Genomic DNA, 22,308 nt, shown 5'->3' on the forward strand with positions numbered 1-22,308 from the left:
CACTGGGCTCTTAGGAACCTTCGGTTTGTAAGCATGGCCAGATCCGTGCCCCGTCACACTCTGTCTCTGAGCTCTTCAGGCAGTTCCTCTGACCTCATGATTGTCATTTGCTCTGACATGCAACGTGAGCTGTAAGGTCTTCTATAGACAGGGGGGTGGCTTTCCTGATCAAGTCCAGTCAGTATAATCAAACACAGCTGGACCCAAATGAAGGTGTAGAAGCATCTCAAGGGTGATCGGAAGAAATGGAGCGAAAGATGTGTCACGCCAAAGGGTCTGAATACTGAGGACTATGTGATCAAATCTGCAGAGATGTCAACAGTTCTGTGTTTGTCTGTCAGTATGGGCTGCTGTGTGGACATTCATGAGGAAGAAACACTGAACTGAAATGATTTCAGCAAATGGCTGCAATTTAACTTACAATACGTCCCAAACCCTCGTATATTCAGTGCAGTTTAAGTAATAAGTTCTGTTTTGCAGTAGAGATATTAAACGAGAGGCTCACTTTGTTGACCAAACAAGTGGATCTAACTAAATTTGCATTGTCAACCTTAAATCAAAGTTCAAAAGCTAATCTTTTTTATTTTGTGTTAAGTGTTTAGTTACTGATAGCAAAAGCTGCCTGTAGATTCTGTCAATTCAATTCCTCTTTACCTCTCTAGCGCTTCTCCACATCACAGCAGCTGAACACAGAAGATCATAGTGAACTGAAGCGGTGTCAGTCCAGTGTTCAGAGCTGAAGATCAGTTCAGTGTGCTTTAATCTTCACTGCCTAGAGTCCAAACACTGAAGAGCAGATCCATCCATGCACACACGTATGACTGTTTTGGTGATGTTCCTTGGAGCTTTTCGGGATCCTTACAGTCTATGGAGAGTCAGAGAGCTCCAGCTGTGTTCTGAAGATGAATGAAAGGTGGTACAGGTTTGGATCAACATGAGGATGTGTGATTAATAACAGAATGCTCATTTTTGGGTGATCTGTCCCTCCCTCCTGCACTAAACCATAGTTGTGCTCCATCAAAGGTGTTGACACTAAACCTGAGCAACATGATGTCAGCTGTACTCTAATGAAAACTGTTCAGCTTGTAGACTCTCCTCAGTTATGGAGAAATCAGCCTTTTGTTATTCATGATGTGAGATTTCCCTGCAACAGCCTTATGGGTGATAATCTTGAAAGATTTGCTCAGTGTTTTGGGAGGGAGTCTTGCGGGACAGTAATTTGAAAATATCACCTTCGGTGTCCCGGGGTGAGAGTGGGAAGTTCTGCATATAGATCCTCATCATTAGTGAGCTTGACATGGCAGCGGGGAGCGGGGATTATGAGCTTTATGAGCTCCGGGAAAACCTGCACTGAATGATGAATTCACAAACACTTTACCTCTGAAACATTGGCTGACATTTGTGCATCACTATCCCAGAACAATCTTACACAGCTTTCTTTTTGTAATTTTTTTTTTCATGCAAAAATCACGCGGCCAATTTGTTGATGTAAGTGACCTGTACTACGTGGTTTTGCTCTCTTATTAAACTTGAGTGGAGGTTAGCCCACAGCTAGCGATAGCATTAGCAGGTCTGTATAGTAAACATAGAACTGTTGTCTAGGAATTGTCTAGCTTTAGCTTTGGTTAAGCACATGCTTAAGATTTAACATGATTGATTGTGTTAATCTAACCCTATAATGTCTAATTGTGTAGCATTGTAGCCTAGCCTAGGTGCATAGACTTGATTGTAACTAGAAGCTACTTTAGAACTAACCTCATGAAGTCTAATGATGGTTCTTCTCTCTCTCTTGTGCGCCGGTTTGTTTGGTGTCTCACTAACACCGTGCCCTTCTCTCTTTCGTCCTAGGAGGTGAACTAGTGTTGCCAATTATAACTGTGGATTCCCTTGAGCCCCCATCGATTGCAACACGTTACCCCGTTATCCCCCCGCCCCCAACCTATCGCCCCTTCCTCACCTTGCTTGAGACAACCAAAGAGTCTGTCCCCCTCCCCGGGCGGCACCCCTGTCCGCTCGACCAGGAGGACTGCGAGGAGCCCATGGAGGTCTCGGCCTATGGTTCGGGCGAGATGACGGAGTCTGATGATGAGGATTACTATAAAAACTCACCCCTTGTCACTGACCGGACCGTACTCCCACCTCCGCCTGGGGCCGGGAACCCTCGAGGTGACCGGCCCTTTGCACGTTTACCCAATTCCCACCGGCCACCGCTCCCCCTGACCCCCACAGCACCCCCAGTGTCCCGGCTCAAACCGGGCATCAATGCGCCCAACATCCCCGCGGGTAAAATGAACACTCGAGATCAGGTGCTGCTGCCGCCTGCTCAGCCCTCGGGCGACACTGATCACAGCGGGCGGCATCGACACATCCCAGGTATAACATATCCCCCTAATTTCCCCCATGTGCCCACTACAGACCCCTCATCGCCGGACCGAGGGCCGCCTGGAGCCGTGGAGGTGATCCGAGAGTCCAGCAGTACCACGGGTATGGTGGTGGGCATCGTGGCAGCGGCTGCCCTCTGCATCCTCATCCTGCTGTACGCCATGTACAAGTACCGCAACCGCGACGAAGGCTCCTACCAGGTGGACCAGAGCCGCAATTACATTAGCAATTCAGCCACGCAAAGCAATGGCGCCCTAGTGAAGGAGAAACAGCCCGGCGCTGCCAAGACGGGCACCAAGAGCAAGAAAAACAAAGACAAGGAGTATTACGTCTGAGCACGGCCCCTAGGGGGACCCGAGGGGAGAAGGAGAGAGATAGGATGAGGACTGGAAAGGAGCAGTTTCACGTTTAGAGTCTTTTTTAATTTCCCATCTGGTCTAGCCGTCGGCCTCATTTCCAGAGCTAAAGAGTGCGAGAGTGAGTGTGTCGAGGGTTCGGGAACTCTCATTTCCATTTTTGATAGCTAATGCCTGTCGCACTAACCTTTTGTACTGAAGAGCAGTGGACTTTATCCTCACTCCTAATTCGTTTTTTTGTAAATACTACGTGAGTCCTCAATATTCAGGTCATCTCCTAGCCTGACAGGCTGTTTTGCGCCGTCCGTCGCTGCTCCGTCAGAGCGTTGAATGCACTTGAGAACGGTTTGGGAATGAGAGCCGCTTGGCTGCGGTGGCGTTTGAGGAGCAGATGGTGGCGAAAGCGTTTAGCAGTCACACTATTCTCCGTAATACTGCCAAACCAGCTCTGTGTCAAATCCGTCCGTCCGTCCGTCCGTCTCCCTCTCTTTCCAAGTGCTTCACGTTTCCATCCCTCTCTTTCTCTCTGTCCCCCGCACACCCTTTCTTGGCTTGTTCTCTCTTTTTCTCCTTGTCCTTGGTGCTCAGGAGCAGATGCAACGTAATTCTGTTGTGTTTCCAGCATGTGGTATTCAAAACGAAAAGAGACAAACACTGTTTCTGTGGAGTCAAATTAATAATTATATATAAATATATATCAAGCCGTTAGCCGAACATCAGTGGTGATCCCTTCAGAACTCTCCGAGTCGCCACACGTTCCAGCAGATCTTGGTGTTTCTGAGGGTCCCCCAGGGCTCGGTCCTGGGCCCGCTGAGGGTCTGGCGTTCTGCTGGAATGAACCTGAAACACGAGCCCAACAGCAGTAGATATATTCACAGAGATATTTGATAAGATTAAAGGACACGACTGCTCAAACATCACGTCAACACACCGCACCAGTGGACAACACCTGAGCAGGAGCTTTGTTATTTTTACTTTCTTTTCTATATGTGTGTGTGTGTGTGTGTGTGTGTGTGTGTGTACGTTCTTTCTTTAGTTTGTCACAATGTCAAAGGGAAAAGACAGCACTGTTCCAGTTAATGTCGGGACCGTGAACTCTCCTGCGTCTCTCAGGATGTGACCGTAGGTATGAACTGCGCATTCAAGAAGCTCTGGCCTGATCCTCGGAAACAGAAGATGTTGAACTCTAGTAATCTGATTTTCTCGACTCTATTAAAAGAACTAAACTCTGAAAAGAAAATGTTTAAATACGTTTGTGAAATGTCTAAATATTTGAATCTCATCCCAGTGCTAAAAGAGATGTGTTTTTCCTAATAATCATCCCTACCAATAAAAGAAGACGACGTGAGAAAGCGAATGCAAAGAATCAGACTCCAGAAAGCAGACGCTCCTCTTCAACACAGAGGAGACCATGTGATTTACTTTACCAGAGAGCGGTTTAGCAGCGTTCATCCTCTGATTTGGCATCTGTATGTGTGTGTGTGTGTATCTGCGTGCGCAACTGTGTGTGTGTGCGAATGAGCGTCCATCATTTGCGTTCCTGTCCAGGTCGTCTGCTGCGTTTCTCCCCAGATCCTTGTTCTTTCTAAATGTTATTGTAGAGTGTTCCAGTGAGATGAATCTGCATTGGTGTATATTAACAGAAGGGAATACAGTTGGTTATATACTTCTTACACCTGGTGTCGTGTGCTTATTGAACATTCACACTTCTCTTCCAGAATAGTCTTTCTCACTTCAGCTCTGCGAGAGTGTAAAACACAGAGTATTTATAGTCATTCAGCTGAAACACACACAGGCTTCATTCACATGCTGATCAAAGAAGCTCTCGCTGTCATGTTTAGATGACCGTGTTTCAGCAGTCACTCATTTTGATTATTGTATACTTCATTTGTTGACTAATCTGTTGAATCAACTAACAAAAAAATCTAGACTTCAAGCCAGTCATGAGGGTCTAATTAAATTAATTAATGCATCATTTGAAAGCAGAATTAATAATCTTTCCATTGATGTGTGGACAATATTTGCTGCTGACGACTGTGAAATATTCATTTATATGAGCAATATCACGAGTAGCAGTGCCATATGGCTGTATATCAGCACTGGTGGGAGGTGTGTGTTGGCTTAGTGTCCCACCAGTGCTGATATACAGCCATATGGCACTGCTACTCGTGTGATATTGTGTTTATACAACAGTTTGACGGCATAATCGTGTGTATAAAAAGAAAATCAAACACCGAGTCTAAAAACCCTGTATGAGGAACTACTTTCTTCCGCCGTTCATTCCCATCTGCAGCTGATGTCAGAACAGTAGAAGCCGTTGCTCATTCCCCAACATCACTGTAGAGCTATAGTGTTTGAATGATTCTCTAGCGTAATGTCTGAAGTGATGACAAATCAGCTGACGCTGCCCGCATTTTAGGATTATAAGGCTGAACAGCAGGAAATGCCATCAGTCTACAGAGATTTCCCAGTGTTTCTCTGCTGCAATCAAGAGATCACAATCATTAACCCTGAAAAAGCCAAAGCAAAGCAAACACTAGCAGATTACTGTGGTATAAATACAGCACTACAGCATACACAAGACAGAGATCGACTGAGAATGTCACTTACCTGTTTAATAATGATTTGATCAGCTGTAGTTTGAAATTACACAGTTTTTCCTCCTCTAAAGGCTTATTTTGCGATCTTGTCGCCATCTTGTGGATGGTGCTGTATCTCTGAAATGTTAAATAATTAAAATAGGCACTATCCTTATAAATAAACTGCAGAGCTGCATTTTAAACAACTACAATCTCACCTAAAAAAGCCTCAAGAGTACATGATGTTGTCCAAGAGCTGCAATATTAGTCAACTGTAGTGAGTTTATTGATCTGCTGTCACTCTGTGTGGGCGGAGGAATACACGAGGGTGAAGAGGCTGTACGAGTGCTGATATTCCAGAATGAAGAAAAGGTTCAGTTCTGTCCCTGCTGAAAAATCCAGCTTAAACCAGCCTAGGCTGGTTGGCTGGTCGACCAGGCTGGTTTTAGAGGGGTTTAAAGCTGCAGATCCCCTGATGAATTATTAAATGCACAGCTAAAATGCTTCTCTTTCTCAGAGTTTCTGTCTTGTTTCTTGAGCAAATATCTGCAAACTCTTAAATCAAGGAGCATTTCTAGACCAGCAGATATCAGCTCAGTCAGAATGAGGAGAGGTTTCCCTCAAACATGTGAGCAGATCTTCCTCCGTTGGCAGATTACTCCGCTTGTTTTATGGGAAAACTCTCTTCTTTTTGACTCGGAAACAAGACCATTTCTTCTGCTTGTCTAGAAATGCTTCTCTATTTAGGAGTTTGTAGATTTTTAACTAGTACGACAGAAATATGCATATTAAAATCTCTTTATGCATATTCAAATGAGGCACAAACGAGTGTCTCTTTAAGCTCAATCACGCTAATAATGCAGAGCAGCGAAACGCTTTCACTAAACCAAAGACTAAAGCTGGAGTTGTCGCATGATGTGGAAGAAAAGCAGTTTTGTGTCATATATGAACATAATCATGCGGAAAATAACTGCAACTATTAATCAAACACTAAGTTATTAGAAAGTGAAATGGTGCCTGTTCTGTGCACATTTTATGCTAAATGCTAATTGTACTGTCATTTTAACGGTTCATTTTTAAAAGTGCAGATACGGGGAAAGTAAGCAATAGCTGATTTAGTTTGCCGTTCAGATCAAGGTTATAATAGTTTTGGATTTTTCATTAGTTTTAGTTTCTGCTTGGTTTTGACTTTTTATTTTCAAAGTACTGATGGGTCGTTCATGAACCATTCTTTCATTTTGAACGAATCTTCAGTATGACTCGGGAACTACGAGTCCTCTCAGGAAGTGATTCGTTCATCCGCGCGTGCGCACATTTGTGCAGGTAGTATAGTTCATTTCAAGTCTTCATCACATTGGCAGAAGCCAATCATACGCGTTTAGAGCCGGAAAAAGAATTGATCTGTTCATCTCTCGAGTCCTCGGGTTTGAGTCACTCTGTCACGTGATGAACGAATGATCATGGCTCCTATCTGCTCAGACTGTGCATTGATTAAGATTATATGTGTCTGTCAGTGTAACGTGAATGAACCCCTGACATTTGAAGACATGAAGAGCTGAGCTGAGCAAACAGACGACAATACCTTCATAGACAAAAGAGCAGGTCAACATTGAGTTATTATTTCTCCTTCTTATAGTATTCTAGTTATGACTTATTTGTCGTGTGATCAACCTTTTGGGCTAGTTGTAGATGTGTTTGGAAGGTATTCGTTACATTTTAATAATATTTTGGCAAATTGAACCAAATGGACGAAATGACTCGAAAAAAGATTCGTTCATCTTAATGAACAAGACTCAAAGATCCGAGTCAGTAAAATGATCCGAACTTCCTAACAGTATTTTCGAATTCAGTTAGTTTTAATTAGTTTCAGAGGCAGATTTACTAGTTTTTATTAGTTTCTTTATTTTAAAAATGTCTGTTTTAGTTTATTTTTTATTAGTTTTAGTTTCAGTTTTTTTTCTAAATAAGGATATTTGTTAGGTACAATATACAAAATCATCAGAATAAATATTGTATAATAAAAACTCAGTCTTACATTTTTTTAAATCTGTATTTAGAGGACACATGACCACTATCATCTGCCCATCCTCAAATTCAAATACAGCAGCCCACAAGACAGCAGCCTTAAGTAGTGTATGTGTGCAAGGCTGCTCTGATTAGATAGACAGTAGTGATGGGAAGTTCAGGTCTTTAACGTGGATGTTTGGACTTTATTTTAAAATTATTTAGTCAACAATAGTAATTTCAGTTAGTTAAACATCCCCATGATCTGAAAAATGTCTTACAGTAAACTTTTACAGCCCAACTGAATCCTGCTTCACTTATTTAAACTCCATTACGATTCTGTTATGAAATAAACTTGCGTTTTCCTCCAGATCCTCTCATTAAGCCCTCGGTTTACCTGCGCTGCAGTTTCTAAGTTTAGTTCAGTCACAGCAGACTGTCATGTGCTGTTTGTTCTACCCACTGTGCCACCGTGACGGCCTAATGTCTGTAATGCTGAATTTATTAATGTACAATGATCAGAATCAATCTAAAGACATGTTTAAATAACACATCTTATAAAGACATTTTCAGCAGATGGTTTAGACACCGCTTTTCTTGCTGTAACTAGTTTCAAAAATAGCAGTGGAAGTGTTGATGAACTGAGTCACAGCATGTGTGCGAACTATTCTAATTGTTAATGTAGCTTACCACACCCACTGGAAAATACTATACTATAGTAAGGCTCAAGAGCACTCCATTACTAAAGTACTTGAATTATTTCTAGTCACTATGGTAACACAGTCACTACAGTGATTAATCTCCTTTTATTCACTTCAGGTATTGATCTTCTGTGGTGATTCTACAGTTGCTATGGTAACACATTCACTACAGTGATTGATCTTCTGTGGTGATTCTACAGTTGCTATGGTAACACAACAACTACAGTAATTGATCTGTTGTGGTGATTCTACAGTTGCTATGGTAACACATTCACTACAGTGATTGATCTGCTGTGGTGATTGTTTTACACTACAGGGGTAAGTTTTTGTTGTTGTTGTTGTTGTATTTTTGTTTCTATATTTTTATCCTGAGTTAAAGATGTGGTGAATCTTCAGAAGTCTTTTCCCCTGCGATATAAAGCTGAAATGCGATGCTCAACATGTGGTTTTAAATAATAATAGTAGCAATCATTCCAATAAGCATCATCTCTGCTCATCAGAGATCTGGGAAATGAAGTAGTGATATCAGAAGCGGAAGATGAAATATGATGTTAAACAGGAGACGAGGAGACAGAAATTAGTGTGAGGAGACAGAACAAAACTTCATTAGAGGAGAAGATTGAAGATCCAAACGTCTGCAGATGTGTTACACAACACACACACACACACACAGGCTCTTCTCTTTCTGTTTCCATGGCAACAGGATTCTTTATGGTGTGTGTGTGTGTGTGTGTGTGTGTGTGTGTGTGTGTGTGTGTGTGTGTGAGAGAGAGAGAGAGAAAGTAAACAAACACTATTATATTCAAACTCCTCCTAATGCAGATGTCAGCTCTGGCTGTGATGAGCTTCAGACTCTGCAGATGGTCCATTTGCACAAATATATGCAAGCAAATAAACCTGTTGTTGTTCTCCTACTAACTCAGACATGCTCTAATATGCTGTTGGGGGTTTTATTTTGGGTTGTTGGTTTGGTAAGACATTGAGATTTTTTCTTGTTTTTAGCAGTAATTTTATTGTTTTTAGCAGTAATTTTATACAACCTTAAAAATAAAAAAACATTTATAAAAGACAACTTAAAAATACACTTGAAACACTATTTGATAAATATATGCGTATATTTATTACATGTGCTACAGTTTGGATTCCAGATGATTAGAAAATAAACCTCATCAGTGACTGTCTTGAGTGTTCTTCTGCACTGTAAATACTATAAATAGATATTTGTTACACTACTATTATTTACAATTTGATATAGATTATATGTAGCACTTTAATGTTTTAGGTTTGTTTGAATGAAAAGCTGCTATTTACAATTAAATGTTTTTTTCTGTTATCAGAAAATTTCTAAATAAAAACATTGAAATGTGAAAATACGTCTAAATATTATTTTGAAGTGTTTCTTAGACTAAATAAACTAACATAAAGTAATATGTTTTGGAAATAGTTCAAAAGTGTAGTTTCTGTAATCTATTACTTAAGATAAGGCTTTTGTTTTAATTTTTATTCACAAAAAGTCCAGGCGTTTTTTTATATAAAATGTCAATTGGAGACTCCAAATGGACACCAAATGAGAAAGTGCCACAAATGTTCATCTGAAATACTTTTATCTTGTGTGGTTTTGTAGGCAGAACAGTGTTGAATAGATATGCATTTATGCATTATGTAATTTTGACTCATTTGGTTACCAGGTGTCCAGTTGGAGTTTCCAAGTGGCTTTTTAGAAAGGACGCCTGTCCTTTTTTTTTTTTTCATAAAAGCTTACAGAAGCTACATTTTTGGGAGTATCATCATGAAATTTGAATCAAAACATAGTCAGACATTCAGCTCTATATTTCTGGTGTTTCCATGCCATTATCATGATAGTCACATTAATTTTTCCTCTAATAAATTTCATTGACACTAATCGCAATTCACTTTCACCTATATTTTAACATGTTTTACTCTGTTTCTTTACTACTTTGGCTAGTTTGGCATCCAAGGGTAACAATAACTCAATGTCTAGTTTCAAACAAAACCAGACTTGTGAACATAGACCACAGGGTTCAAGAGCTACAGACATTTATATTTGGGTAAGTCGTTTTCTGGAAAATGCTCAAAATGAGGTGCAGGTTATAGGGTTAAAATCTACTTCATAATTTTGTAATTGAAGTAATTATACATGTTAATAAATGTTACTTTAATAAATATTAATTAGGGGCTTATATGCTGCTTAAATTGCTACATCATCACTAAAAGAATTAAAAGTAAAATAAAAATGTACAAAAAGTATAAATTGTAAATGTGACGATATAATAATATTTAAACATGTAAACTGTCTATTTAAAAAAGCTCTCCAGTCAGATTGAGAATCGTTTCATTCAGCGAATCACAGAGGGCCAATATAAGGTTAAGCCCCACCTCTGAAGCTGAAGCAGCCAATCAGCAAAGAGCTGAATATTAATGAGGGTGACCCAGCGCTCAGTCAGAATCATCAGCACATCTGTAGGACTCTAAAACTAATATTGTTATTAATCAGGCGGATTCAAAGCAAAGTTCATTTAAAATATTAATAAATGCAAATGTTTGGGGTACAGGATCTGCTGTACAGTGGCACTGGAGGATCTGTTCCTGGAGTGTGTGTGAGAGAGAAAGAGAGAGAGTAAATGTACCTGCGGTGTCCATGGAAACAGCTGTTTACAGATTCATATTTATAAGCTGAATGAGCGGAGCCTCAGATCAGATGCGCACGCGCACACACACACACACACACACACACACACACACACACACACACACACACACACACACACTCATCCAGCACCAGTGTGCAGCATCCACCTGGATGAGGCGACGTCATTTTGCGCCAGACCACAGCAGCTGATTGGTGGAGAGGAGACAGAGTGATGAAGCCAATAACAATATGGGGATGTTAGGAGGCCATGATGGACAGAGGCCAGTGGGCAGATTTGGTCAGGATGCCGGGGTGAAACCCCTATTCTTTTACCAAGGACATCCTGGGATTATTAATGAGCACAGAGAGTCAGGAGCTCACTTTAACAGCTCATCTGAAAGACGGCGCTCACTGAGCAGTATAGAGTCCCCTTCACTATACTGGGGCATTAGGACTCACACAGACCACAGGTTGAGCGCCCCCTGCTGGCCTCACTAACCTAGATTCCCCATGTGCTCTCCCATCCAGACACTGACCAGCCTCAGCCCTGCTCAGCTTCAGTGTTGCGACGATGTGACAGTTGCAGTGAGCTGCTGCCATCCTGAAGTAAACCCCGCCCCCTACTCAATATTCATTTGGAAGTCATACTGAGATAAAAGTTTGGCAACTTCCTGTTTGTGTTGACGCTTGTGTTCCCCCCCCCCCCCCCCAAAACAAATAGAATGAAGCTGTGGTAAACAGTGAGTAAAGTGCACACGCTGTTAGAGTTGTGTTAAACTTTATTTGGTCTCGCTCCATTTTGCAGTATATCTTGACTCATTTTTAAAGTTCCACAGGTTAAAACCCTTTACAATTAGCAAAATAAACATTCAGACGCACTTTAAACACACACACACAGTCTATCTCTTTCTGTCTCACACACACACACAGTGATGAAGTGATTAGGCCCAGCCCAAGAGAGATCACAACATCACACACACAGCAATTAAAAGGGCTTTACACACACACACACACACACACACACACACACACACACACTTACACAGAGTATATATATATATATATATATCCAAATAAGCTTAACATAAAGCAGGAATGGTCATCAGAACTCCATCCCCCAGAGTTCCCGGCGGCAGAGGAAGAGGAGGAGCAAACGCCATGTGCATCTCCAAGTGTTTTGGTTCAAAGAAATCAAACAAAAAACAAACAAAACAACGACAATAAAAGGGGAACACAAACACAACCAGAGTTCTGCTGTTGATCAGTCAACGCTCTCGCTTGAGTCCTGACACCAGCCTGAAGCTTTGACAGTATTTGAAGGCACACAGAGATTTGTCCCTTTGCAGCACCCATACCTCCAGTGAAGAACACTAACATAATCTAATGGAGCGTCCTGAAGTGGACTGTGTCTCTGAATCCAGTGTGTGAAGGCCTCAGTAATAAATATGAAGAGCTACATCATCATCATCATCATACAGTAGGACGCAGGAGGTTGTGTGTTTATGACATGATAAACACTCTCCATCATCTGTGCTGACCACCGCTATCAGTGCTGTTTGACCGGCTCGTCATGAAGCGCTACAGACACACATTTTCACCATACTACTAGCTTATGGTGAATTCTGACTGAACACTTTCTTTCTTTTTATTTTAAGTGTACATCGTCGCAGATTGGGAACAGATTTGTGAGAATAAAAAAGTTGTTTATTGCGATTATTATTGCGAAGTTTGAACTAAGAAATGTGAAATTTAAAGTCAGAATTGTTTGATTATTAGAATTGCGATGCTGACAGAGTCGTGAGTCACGATTGTGTCGATTCAAAAAAATAAAATAGTCATTCCAATAGCAAATTTAGAGAAATAATAGCAAAATTCCCACAAAACAAAACATGAATTGCAGAACTGAGATGAAATTCGCAATTCAGAAGTAAAAATCAAGACAGTGAGATTGTCGGATTTGTGTTATTAAAGTTTGCAGGTGTATTGTGCATTTATTGCGCGGTAAAACTATGAAATTAAAATATGATCAGAATCGCAGCAATCTCACAACGCTGACTGAATCGTGAGTTCATCTCCTGTCAATTGTGAAATAGTAAAAATATTAACGTTCACAAAATTTCCAGTCTAAAATTACTTTTAAAAGTTTTGCAAAAACTTGCATTTCAGCGAAAAAGAGCAAAATTAGTCTGATTTCTGTTTATAAACATTTGCAAGTGTATTGCGATTTTTATTGCGAAGTTAATTGCAAGGTATAAACTAACAAATGTGAAACAAAATGTCTAAATTGTAGGATTATGAGTCGCAACGGTCTCACAATGCTGACTGAATCGTAAAATAACATTTAGTCAATTGTGAAATTTTCACTATCAAAACGTTAAAATAGTAACGCAACTATCGCACAGTTATGAGGTCAGACTGAACTGCACGTTAGAAAAAAAAAATCAGAAAAAGAAAAGTTAATATTGTCAAATTTTTGTATTTACACTTGCAAAACCATTGCGATTATTATTGCAAAGTTAATTCCGAGGTATAAACCAAGGAAATTATAACTCAAAATTGTACAATTATGAGAACTGCGACTCTCACAATGCTGACTGAATTATGAAAAACTATTGCATAATTAATAAACACAAACTTGCAGATTGTCAGATTTGTGTATATTAAATCAGCAGGTATATTATGATCATTATTGCGATGTTTATTCCGAGGTATGAAAGAAATGTGAAATTAAAATGTTAGAATCGCTGAATGGTGAGTTCATTTCTTGTCAAATGTAAAATAGTAAAAATGTTCACAGAATTTCGAACTTCTAAAATCTGGTTGAAGTGTATTACGATTTTCATTGTGAAGTTAATTGCAAGTTATGAACTAAGAAATGTGAAATAAAATATCTACATTTTAGGAATGCTGACTGAATCATGGGCTAACATTTTGTCAATTGTTAAATTTTCCCCGTAACGCAACTATCGCACAGTTATGACGATTCAGACTGAACTGCAGGTTCAAATCTTTTTTTAAAGTATACATTGTTGCGAAATATAAAAAAAAGTCAACATTGTATATAAACATTTGCAACATTATTACAATTATTGAAAAGTTAAATCAGAGGTATAAACGGTGAAATTATAACTCAAAATTGTAAAACTATTAGAATCGCACCATCTCACAATGCTGACTGAATTAAAGTTTCTCATTTTCACTAAACTTTGAAAGACTAAAATTGTAAAAAAAAATTGCATAATAAATAAATACAGACCTTTTCATTTCAGGTTGTTGAATTTGTGTCTAGAAACATTTGCAAGTTTATCAGAGTTGCGAGGAATAAACTAAAGCTCACGTCAGCACGCTGTCAGGTCGTCATGGTTACAGAAGCGCTTCTTCACTGTGAATTTGTTAAAGTAGTAACGACACCTATCGCATGTTGTTATGGATTCTGACTGAGCTGCAGATAAAATCAGCATTTTTACTAGTATTCATTGCTGTGAAATGTGTTAGTTACGAGAAACAAAGAAAATGTGTGCATAGAAACATTCGCAAGTTTATATTTGCCAGGAATAAACCAAAAAACTAAACTCTGACTTGCTCATACGGTTCATTACCTGATGATGCTACTTCTCACTGCTGAAAATAATCATTTACTGCTGTTTAAATTGAACTTTTTAATATATCCCATATGAGAATTAACATTTACCGCCAATTTTCAAGAAAATTGTGTGTGTGCGTGCGTCTAATAGAGGCCCTCAGTTCCTGGAGGGCCGCAGCTCTACACAGTTTAGTTCTAACCCTAAATAAACACAGCTGATAACACTAATTCAGTCCTTCAGGCTTGATCGGGACCTGCAGGTGAGTAAACTGTGCAGAGCTGCGGCCCTCCAGGAACGGAGTTTAACACCCCTGCTATAGGGGACGGTATGAAGCTGACTGAGCGTCCAGCAGGGGGAGACAGAGTACAACACACACACACACATACATACACACTCGCTCAGTGTTTGTGTTCTCACGATTCATTCACTAGTGACGCAGCAGAAAGACTGAAGCTCTTAAAGGGCCAGTTCACCCTAAAATGAACATTTTCCTCCATTATCATTCTGAGGAGCACTGAGGAAAGCAGACAATCACATCCAAAGCAGGACCACAGAACTGTTTAACCAGTGATCCTCAGAATATCTTTAACCTTCAGCGGAAGAAAGAAACTCACACAGGGCTGAATCAAAATGAGGACGTGAACTGTGCCTTTAAGACCTTTAGTTTTCAGAAATAATTGTCCAAAATTAAGCAAATTCATGCTTAAATCAACAAAACATCATCTACCTTTTACAGCACACATTATGCAAGACTATAGTTTTCTATTGCTATTTACATTATTCATAAGCCATAAGCACTCATTCTGCTGCTTGACTGACCAATCTTTACACATTTGCAGACACTGTTAATCACATTTCCTGAGAGAAATGGACATATTTAATCTCAAACCCTATAAAAAACCCTTATATTAATCATAAATGTTCGTATTTTTGAGCGTTTTTATCATAAATAAAGTGTGTTACACCCATTAAGAGTTTTACTCCTAACAGTTCTAAAAACTTTAGCTTTAATACGATGTCCAGGTTATATTTATACATGTATAATCACTCTCCTCAGCATATCTGCTCCATAAACACATGGGGAACCTTTAAACAAGGGGTCACCAATCTCGGTCCTGGAGGGCCGGTGCCCTGCAGGGTTTATCTCCAGCTTGCCTCAACACACCTGCCTGGATGATTCAAGTATACCTAGTAAGAGCTTGATCAGCTTGTTCAGGTGTGTTTGATTCGGGTTGGAGCTCAAATCTGCAGGACACCGGCCCTCCAGGAACAAGTTTGGTGACCCCCGGTTTAACTAGTTAATAGTTTGCCAGTTTTACTGTGATTATAAGGCCAGACTGAGTATCTCTACACAGACAGCTGACTGACTGAAAATGATTGAAGATCTACAGCACAATATTTCAGTCATTATACAGCCTAACATTCAGTTTCTGAGATGTAAGACTTTATAAGAGCCCACAGATAAATAATAGGGTATTTTTGAGTTTTGCCAATGAAAATAACTCGCAGGTCTTTTTTTCCTTTTATTAATATTATTATTATTATTTAATTCTATATGTGTAATATATTGTGTAATAGTGAGTTCTGGCCATGTCATGGTTGTCCAACATAAATGTCCCTGAAGCAGGATGAAGTACAAACTCATGTGTGCATCTCAGAGCAACATTTCCTGAATGAATCAGTTTCTGAACGAATCAATTGAGTCAAATGATTCAATTAAACATCCCTCACGAATCATTGCTTCATTTCAAAATGAATCGGTAGAATGAATGAATCATTACGCAAAACTACTGCTTAAATATATTCCTACAATATCACACTCATTTTGTTTACACAAGTGCCGTTTAAAGATTCATCGGGACTACTGCGTACAAGATAAAGTTTGATTTACATGATATGTGTGTGTGTGTGTGTACTGTATATTATGCATGTATGAATGCACATATATAATGTTAAGAGATGTTGTTAAAAGTTTTGACTCACAGAAGCACTGATAATCAGGTGTGCGTATGTGCGTGTGTTGTATATAAGTATTATTGGCTCAATAGATGGAAGGTGTGTTTGTGTTCACAAACAGCAGTGGTCAGCACAGATCCATCAACGCGCACACACACACACACACACACACACACATCCTGCTCTTCTTTGGCACAGTATTGTGTTCTCGTGCACACACACACACCATAGACTCTGAGACCCCCTGATCAGCCAATCAGAGGGCAGGACAGGAGTCACATGACTGCACAAAACACACCGCGGTAAATAAACAAGTTTTATAACAAGTTGTTGGCTGTAGCAGGTTTTTGCTGTGTGTGTGTGTGTATTACCAGCGGTGGCGGAGAGGGTTTGGGTGTGTGTATTACCCGCGGTGTGTGTATCATCAGCGTTGTGTGTGTTTGATTCAGAAGCGGTCGTTTGGCAGTGGTGCTGCGGATCTGAATGCGCTCAGGCTGCGGGGTGGCTGCAGTCTCTCTCTGCTGTCCGGCGGGCGGGACACACTGACCCAGCTGAGCTCCAGCAGCGGGGGGGCAGGCGGCTGCAGTGGCGCCCCCCGCAGGCTCAGGCTGGGGCTGACGTTAGCGGAGCAGGGGGCCGAGCGCGAGGTGGGGAACGGCGGGCAGAAGGGGTCAAACCCTTGCTCCGCTGCTGCCGCTGGCTCCAGCTGCAGGGCAAAAGGGTCGCAGTCAGGGGAGGGGAACAGGGCGCCGCTGGAGAATGGGTTGGTGGGCGAGGGCCGTGTGCCCAGCAGAGGGCTGGCGGGGCCGCTGGAGCCTCGGGGTCGCTCTGCAGACATGCCCGCAGACACAAAGCTCCAGGGGTCAATGCGGGGCCGGTTGGGTGAGGGCCGCGGACGGGGGATGATGTTGACCTCTAGACGGCGGGTTTTGGGGCTCCAGAGGCGAGGGTCCGGGTACAGGGCGAACGGCAGTGGGCTCTTCTGATCCAGTGTGTCCTGACACAGAGGAAGATCCAGCACTGCAGAGAAACACACACACACACACACACACACACATTTATAAATGCATACAACAGAGGAGGTGTGATGGCTGCATGTGAGCAGCTGGTGGTTAATCTTCACTGATCTTCAGTTCAGCAGTAGAGCAGAGTGTGAAGGGTTCATCAGCAGAGGAACAGCACAGCTCTGCTTCATATATTGCAATACACACAACATTATGGGGACATAGAGTTCAGAAGAGGACAGAGTGTTGGTGCACATCTCGCTGGCACATCTGTGACCAAGACAGCAAGTGTGTGAGGATCAGGAGCCGTGGTGTCCAGAGTAATGTCAGCTAACCACCAAGAAGAAGAACCACAGCTGGGATCATCCATCATCATCCCATGTAGTTCAGTAAAGAACCTTGGGGTGATTCTGGATGATCAGTTGTCCTTCAAAGAGCACAATGCTAACACGGCTGATCAGGCAGATTTGCACTCTCCAACATCCAAAAATAAACTCTTGGTAGAGGATTCTGCTGCTCAACTTTTGGTCCAAGCTCTTGTTATTTCAAGGCTGGACTCCTGCAATGCTCCTCTAGCTGGACTCCCATCCTGCACTCTTAATTTCCTTTTACATTCCTTAAAAGCCTCTTTTAACACATTTCTAGTCTGTTTCTAATCATCTTTATTCTTTGCATTGTAATATTGTGCTATGTAAATAAATGCCTTAATCTTCTACAGATGATCCAGAATGCTAGAGTTCGGTCTGGTCTTCAAGACAAGCCCAAGAGAACCCACGCAACGCCTCTCTTTATCTCTCTGCATTGGTTAAGGGTTGAAGCTCAGATCAAGTTCAAATCACTGATGCCTGCTTACAGAAAAGCCATTAGGACTGCACCATCTTTCTTCCCCCGACTCCTGAAGGTCTACATCCCCTCCAGTAGCCTCACAAGCGCTACACCCTCTTACCTAATATTGGTCCTGATGGTCTACATCCCCTTCAGTAGCCTCACACACGCTACACCCTCTTACCTCCACTTGGTCCTGAAGGTCTACATCCCCTTCAGTAGCCTCACACACGCTACACCCTCTTACCTCCACTTGGTCCTGAAGGTCTACATCCCCTTCAGTAGCCTCACACACGCTACACCCTCTTACCTCCACTTGGTCCTAAAGGTCTACATCCCCTTCAGTAGCCTCACAAGCGCTACACCCTCTTACCTAATCTTGGTCCTGATGGTCTACATCCCCTTCAGTAGCCTCACAAGCGCTACACCCTCTTACCTAATCTTGGTCCTGAAGGTCTACATCCCCTTCAGTAACCTCACACACGTTACACCCTCTAACCTTCACCTGCTTCTAAAGGTCTACATCGACCTCCAGTAGCCTCACACACTCTACACCCTCCTTACCTCCACCTGCTCCTAAAGGTCTTCACCCCTTCAGGAGCCACCTTGTGGTACCATTGCAGAGAGGCTATAAGTCAACCTTCCAGAGCCTTTCCATGCACTGTTCCATGCAGGAGCAATGATCTTCCCATTCCCACTCGGACTGCAGACCTTGTGTCCTTCAAACCACAACTTTACGCAAGAACCTGAACCCCGAAGAATAAAACCAAGACCCCTCTTCTCTCTCCCAGCTTATCACACACCAACCCAAAATACTCCAAGTGTGCCTCAAACAGGTGAGTGGGCTTAACAAACCACCTGTAGAATCACTCTCTCAAAAACTCTAGCACTCTTACTGTAGCACTAAGTTACTTTGTCTGACTAGCACTTGTTGCGTGTATTGCCTCTTCTTGTTTAATCGCTGAATGCCTCCTCAATTGTAAGTGACTTTGGACAAAAGCGTCTGCTAAATGACTAAAGGGGGTCGCACACTGGCGGTGACGCGCAAATGGCAGTTTGGAGTATCGCACACTAGATGCTCACATTCGAGTGTTATTAATTTAAAACTGTTCAGATGGCGCTCTGTGGCACAGCAGAAATATGAACAGTGTCCTGAATTGCAGCTGGCTGCCACAAACAGCCGCCAACTTGCGGCGCTGGAGTGCCTACCTTAATAGAAATCTATGTGTAGAATTTTAAAATGCACAGCAATGCGTAGTGCGACGTGGTGCGTTGCCAAACAGCGCATCTGATGTGTGACCCCCTTAAATGTAAATGTCAAGCCCAAAATAATTCATACCCCTGCCAAATTCTGACTTAAAGATGCTTTTATTCAACCAGCAAGTTCTTTTAGCAGAAATTACACAGCTTTGCACTGAAGCCACTGCAAAACATTTGAAGATGGTTTTACAGCTCTTTCCTGACTTGAGCCACCACAATGTGCAGCCGCACATAATATAGGAGCCCTTGCAATCAGAATATCGCCAGGTGTATGAATAACTGTGGACTTGACTGTATACACACACACACACATATAAATATCTCACCCAGCTGTGAGGAACGTGTGCTGCTGCAAGACCTCCGCCTGCGCTCTCTGCTATGGCTCTGTCCGTCCATGTCCCCATTAGAGAGTGTGTTCTGGTCAGTGTGTGCTCTGCTAGCGCTGCGCTCTCTACCCCGTGGGTGCGGTGGCGGTGGCAGCTCCAGGGACTCCAGGAACGCCCGTGGCAGAGAGTCTGTGCTGAAGCTGATCAGGTCCCGCTCCGGAAGGTGTGCACGTGGCTCCGATAGGTGTGTGTGAGGCTCCAGCTCTGACAGGTGTGTACGTAGCTCTGGCTCCGACAGGTGTGTGCGCAGCTCTGGCAGGTGTGTGCGCGGCGAGGCCCGTGGCGGGGGGGTTGGCGGTGGCGGCTGCGGCTCCAGACTGCGGCCCAGAGCGACACACGCAAGCAGGGCACCGCTACTGAGCAGAGCAGAGTGTGTGTTCTTCACCGTGCAGGAGAGAGAGGGGCGATCAGGACGAGGAGAGGCACACGGAGAGTAGCCCTCCTCACTCTCTGAGCCCTCTGACACACACACACACACACACACACACACACACACACACACACACACACACACACACACACAGACAGACAGACAGAAAAAAAAGAGAAAGACAAACTTTGAAATAAGCTGATACAATACAGATACACAGAGCAGTGTGCTAGTGTGTATGGATTCTAGTGGTTTACAAGGACAGTATAGTGATGTGTCCTAATACTCCAGTATAGTGATGTGTCCTAATACTCCAGTATAGTGATGTGTCCTAATACTCCAGTATAGTGATGTGTCCTAATACTCCAGTATAGTGATGTGTCCTAATGCTCCAGTATAGTGATGTGTCCTAATACTCCAGTATAGTGATGTGTCCTAATGCTCCAGTATAGTGATGTGTGCTAATGCTCCAGTATAGTGATGTGTCCTAATACTCCAGTATAGTGATGTGTCCTAATACTCCAGTATAGTTAAGTGTCCTAATGCTCCAGTATAGTGATGTGTCCTAATACTCCAGTATAGTGATGTGTCCTAACGCTCCAGTATAGTGATGTGTCCTAATACTCCAGTATAGTGATGTGTCCTAATACTCCAGTATAGTGATGTGTCCTAATACTCCAGTATAGTGATGTGTCCTAATGCTCCAGTATAGTGATGTGTCCTAATACTCCAGTATAGTGATGTGTCCTAATGCTCCAGTATAGTGATGTGTGCTAATGCTCCAGTATAGTGATGTGTCCTAATACTCCAGTATAGTGATGTGTCCTAATACTCCAGTATAGTTAAGTGTCCTAATACTCCAGTATAGTGATGTGTCCTAATACTCCAGTATAGTGATGTGTCCTAATACTCCAGTATAGTGATGTGTCCTAATGCTCCAGTATAGTGATGTGTGCTAATGCTCCAGTATAGTGATGTGTCCTAATACTCCAGTATAGTGATGTGTCCTAATACTCCAGTATAGTTAAGTGTCCTAATGCTCCAGTATAGTGATGTGTCCTAATACTCCAGTATAGTGATGTGTCCTAACGCTCCAGTATAGTGATGTGTCCTAATACTCCAGTATAGTGATGTGTCCTAATACTCCAGTATAGTGATGTGTCCTAATACTCCAGTATAGTGATGTGTCCTAATGCTCCAGTATAGTGATGTGTCCTAATACTCCAGTATAGTGATGTGTCCTAATGCTCCAGTATAGTGATGTGTCCTAATACTCCAGTATAGTGATGTGTCCTAATGCTCCAGTATAGTGATGTGTGCTAATGCTCCAGTATAGTGATGTGTCCTAATACTCCAGTATAGTGATGTGTCCTAATACTCCAGTATAGTTAAGTGTCCTAATGCTCCAGTATAGTGATGTGTCCTAATACTCCAGTATAGTGATGTGTCCTAATACTCCAGTATAGTGATGTGTCCTAATGCTCCAGTATAGTGATGTGTCCTAATACTCCAGTATAGTGATGTGTCCTAATACTCCAGTATAGTGATGTGTCCTAATACTCCAGTATAGTGATGTGTCCTAATACTCCAGTATAGTGATGTGTCCTAATACTCCAGTATAGTGATGTGTCCTAATACTCCAGTATAGTGATGTGTCCTAATGCTCCAGTATAGTGATGTGTCCTGATACTCCAGTATAGTGATGTGTCCTAATGCTCCAGTATAGTGATGTGTGCTAATGCTCCAGTATAGTGATGTGTCCTAATGCTCCAGTATAGTAATGCGTCCTAATACTCCAGTATAGTGATGTGTCCTAATGCTCCAGTATAGTGATGTGTCCTGATACTCCAGTATAGTGATGTGTCCTAATACTCCAGTATAGTGATGTGTCCTAATACTCCAGTATAGTGATGTGTCCTAATGCTCCAGTATAGTGATGTGTCCTGATACTCCAGTAAAGTGATGTGTCCTAATGCTCCAGTATAGTGATGTGTGCTAATGCTCCAGTATAGTGATGTGTCCTAATACTCCAGTATAGTGATGTGTCCTAATGCTCCAGTATAGTGATGTGTCTTAATACTCCAGTATAGTGATGTGTCCTAATGCTCCAGTATAGTGATGTGTCCTAATGCTCCAGTATAGTGATGTGTCCTAATGCTCCAGTATAGTGATGTGTCCTAATGCTCCAGTATAGTGATGTGTCCTAATGCTCCAGTATAGTGATGTGTCCTAATGCTCCAGTATAGTGATG

The 22,308-nt window shown here is 42.0% G+C and overlaps 3 protein-coding genes across 47 annotated transcripts in view; 1 reads left to right on the forward strand and 2 right to left on the reverse strand.

Annotated features, from left to right (window-relative positions):
• nrxn2b (neurexin 2b) overlaps positions 1-4,409 on the forward strand; it is a 479,670-nt gene extending 475,261 nt beyond the window's left edge. For 29 of the 44 annotated variants that reach the window (XM_073906700.1, XM_073906720.1, XM_073906707.1 and 26 more), the window contains one exon: positions 1,849-4,409. In XM_073906700.1, the coding sequence (XP_073762801.1) occupies positions 1,849-2,717 (869 nt within the window). In that variant the 3' untranslated portion in view covers positions 2,718-4,409. 44 annotated transcript variants of the gene reach the window in all.
• Positions 1-22,308, reverse strand: part of alpk1 (alpha-kinase 1) — an 859,942-nt gene that overhangs the window by 328,352 nt on the left and 509,282 nt on the right. The window lies entirely within an intron of this gene.
• Positions 11,434-22,308, reverse strand: part of LOC101886393 (mitogen-activated protein kinase kinase kinase 11) — a 59,451-nt gene continuing 48,576 nt past the window's right edge. Inside the window, exons 10-11 of one of the 2 annotated variants that reach the window (XM_073907802.1) lie at positions 19,628-20,146; positions 11,434-17,232 (exon numbers count right to left, since the gene is read on the reverse strand). In XM_073907802.1, coding sequence (XP_073763903.1) covers positions 16,658-17,232; positions 19,628-20,146 — 1,094 coding nt within the window. In that variant the 3' untranslated portion in view covers positions 11,434-16,657. The remainder of the gene's footprint in view (positions 17,233-19,627; positions 20,147-22,308) is intronic. The other variant, XM_073907801.1, reaches the window with a different exon arrangement.

This window comes from Danio rerio, chromosome 7, assembly GCF_049306965.1.
Source record: "Danio rerio strain Tuebingen ecotype United States chromosome 7, GRCz12tu, whole genome shotgun sequence".
Lineage (NCBI taxonomy): Eukaryota > Metazoa > Chordata > Actinopteri > Cypriniformes > Danionidae > Danio > Danio rerio.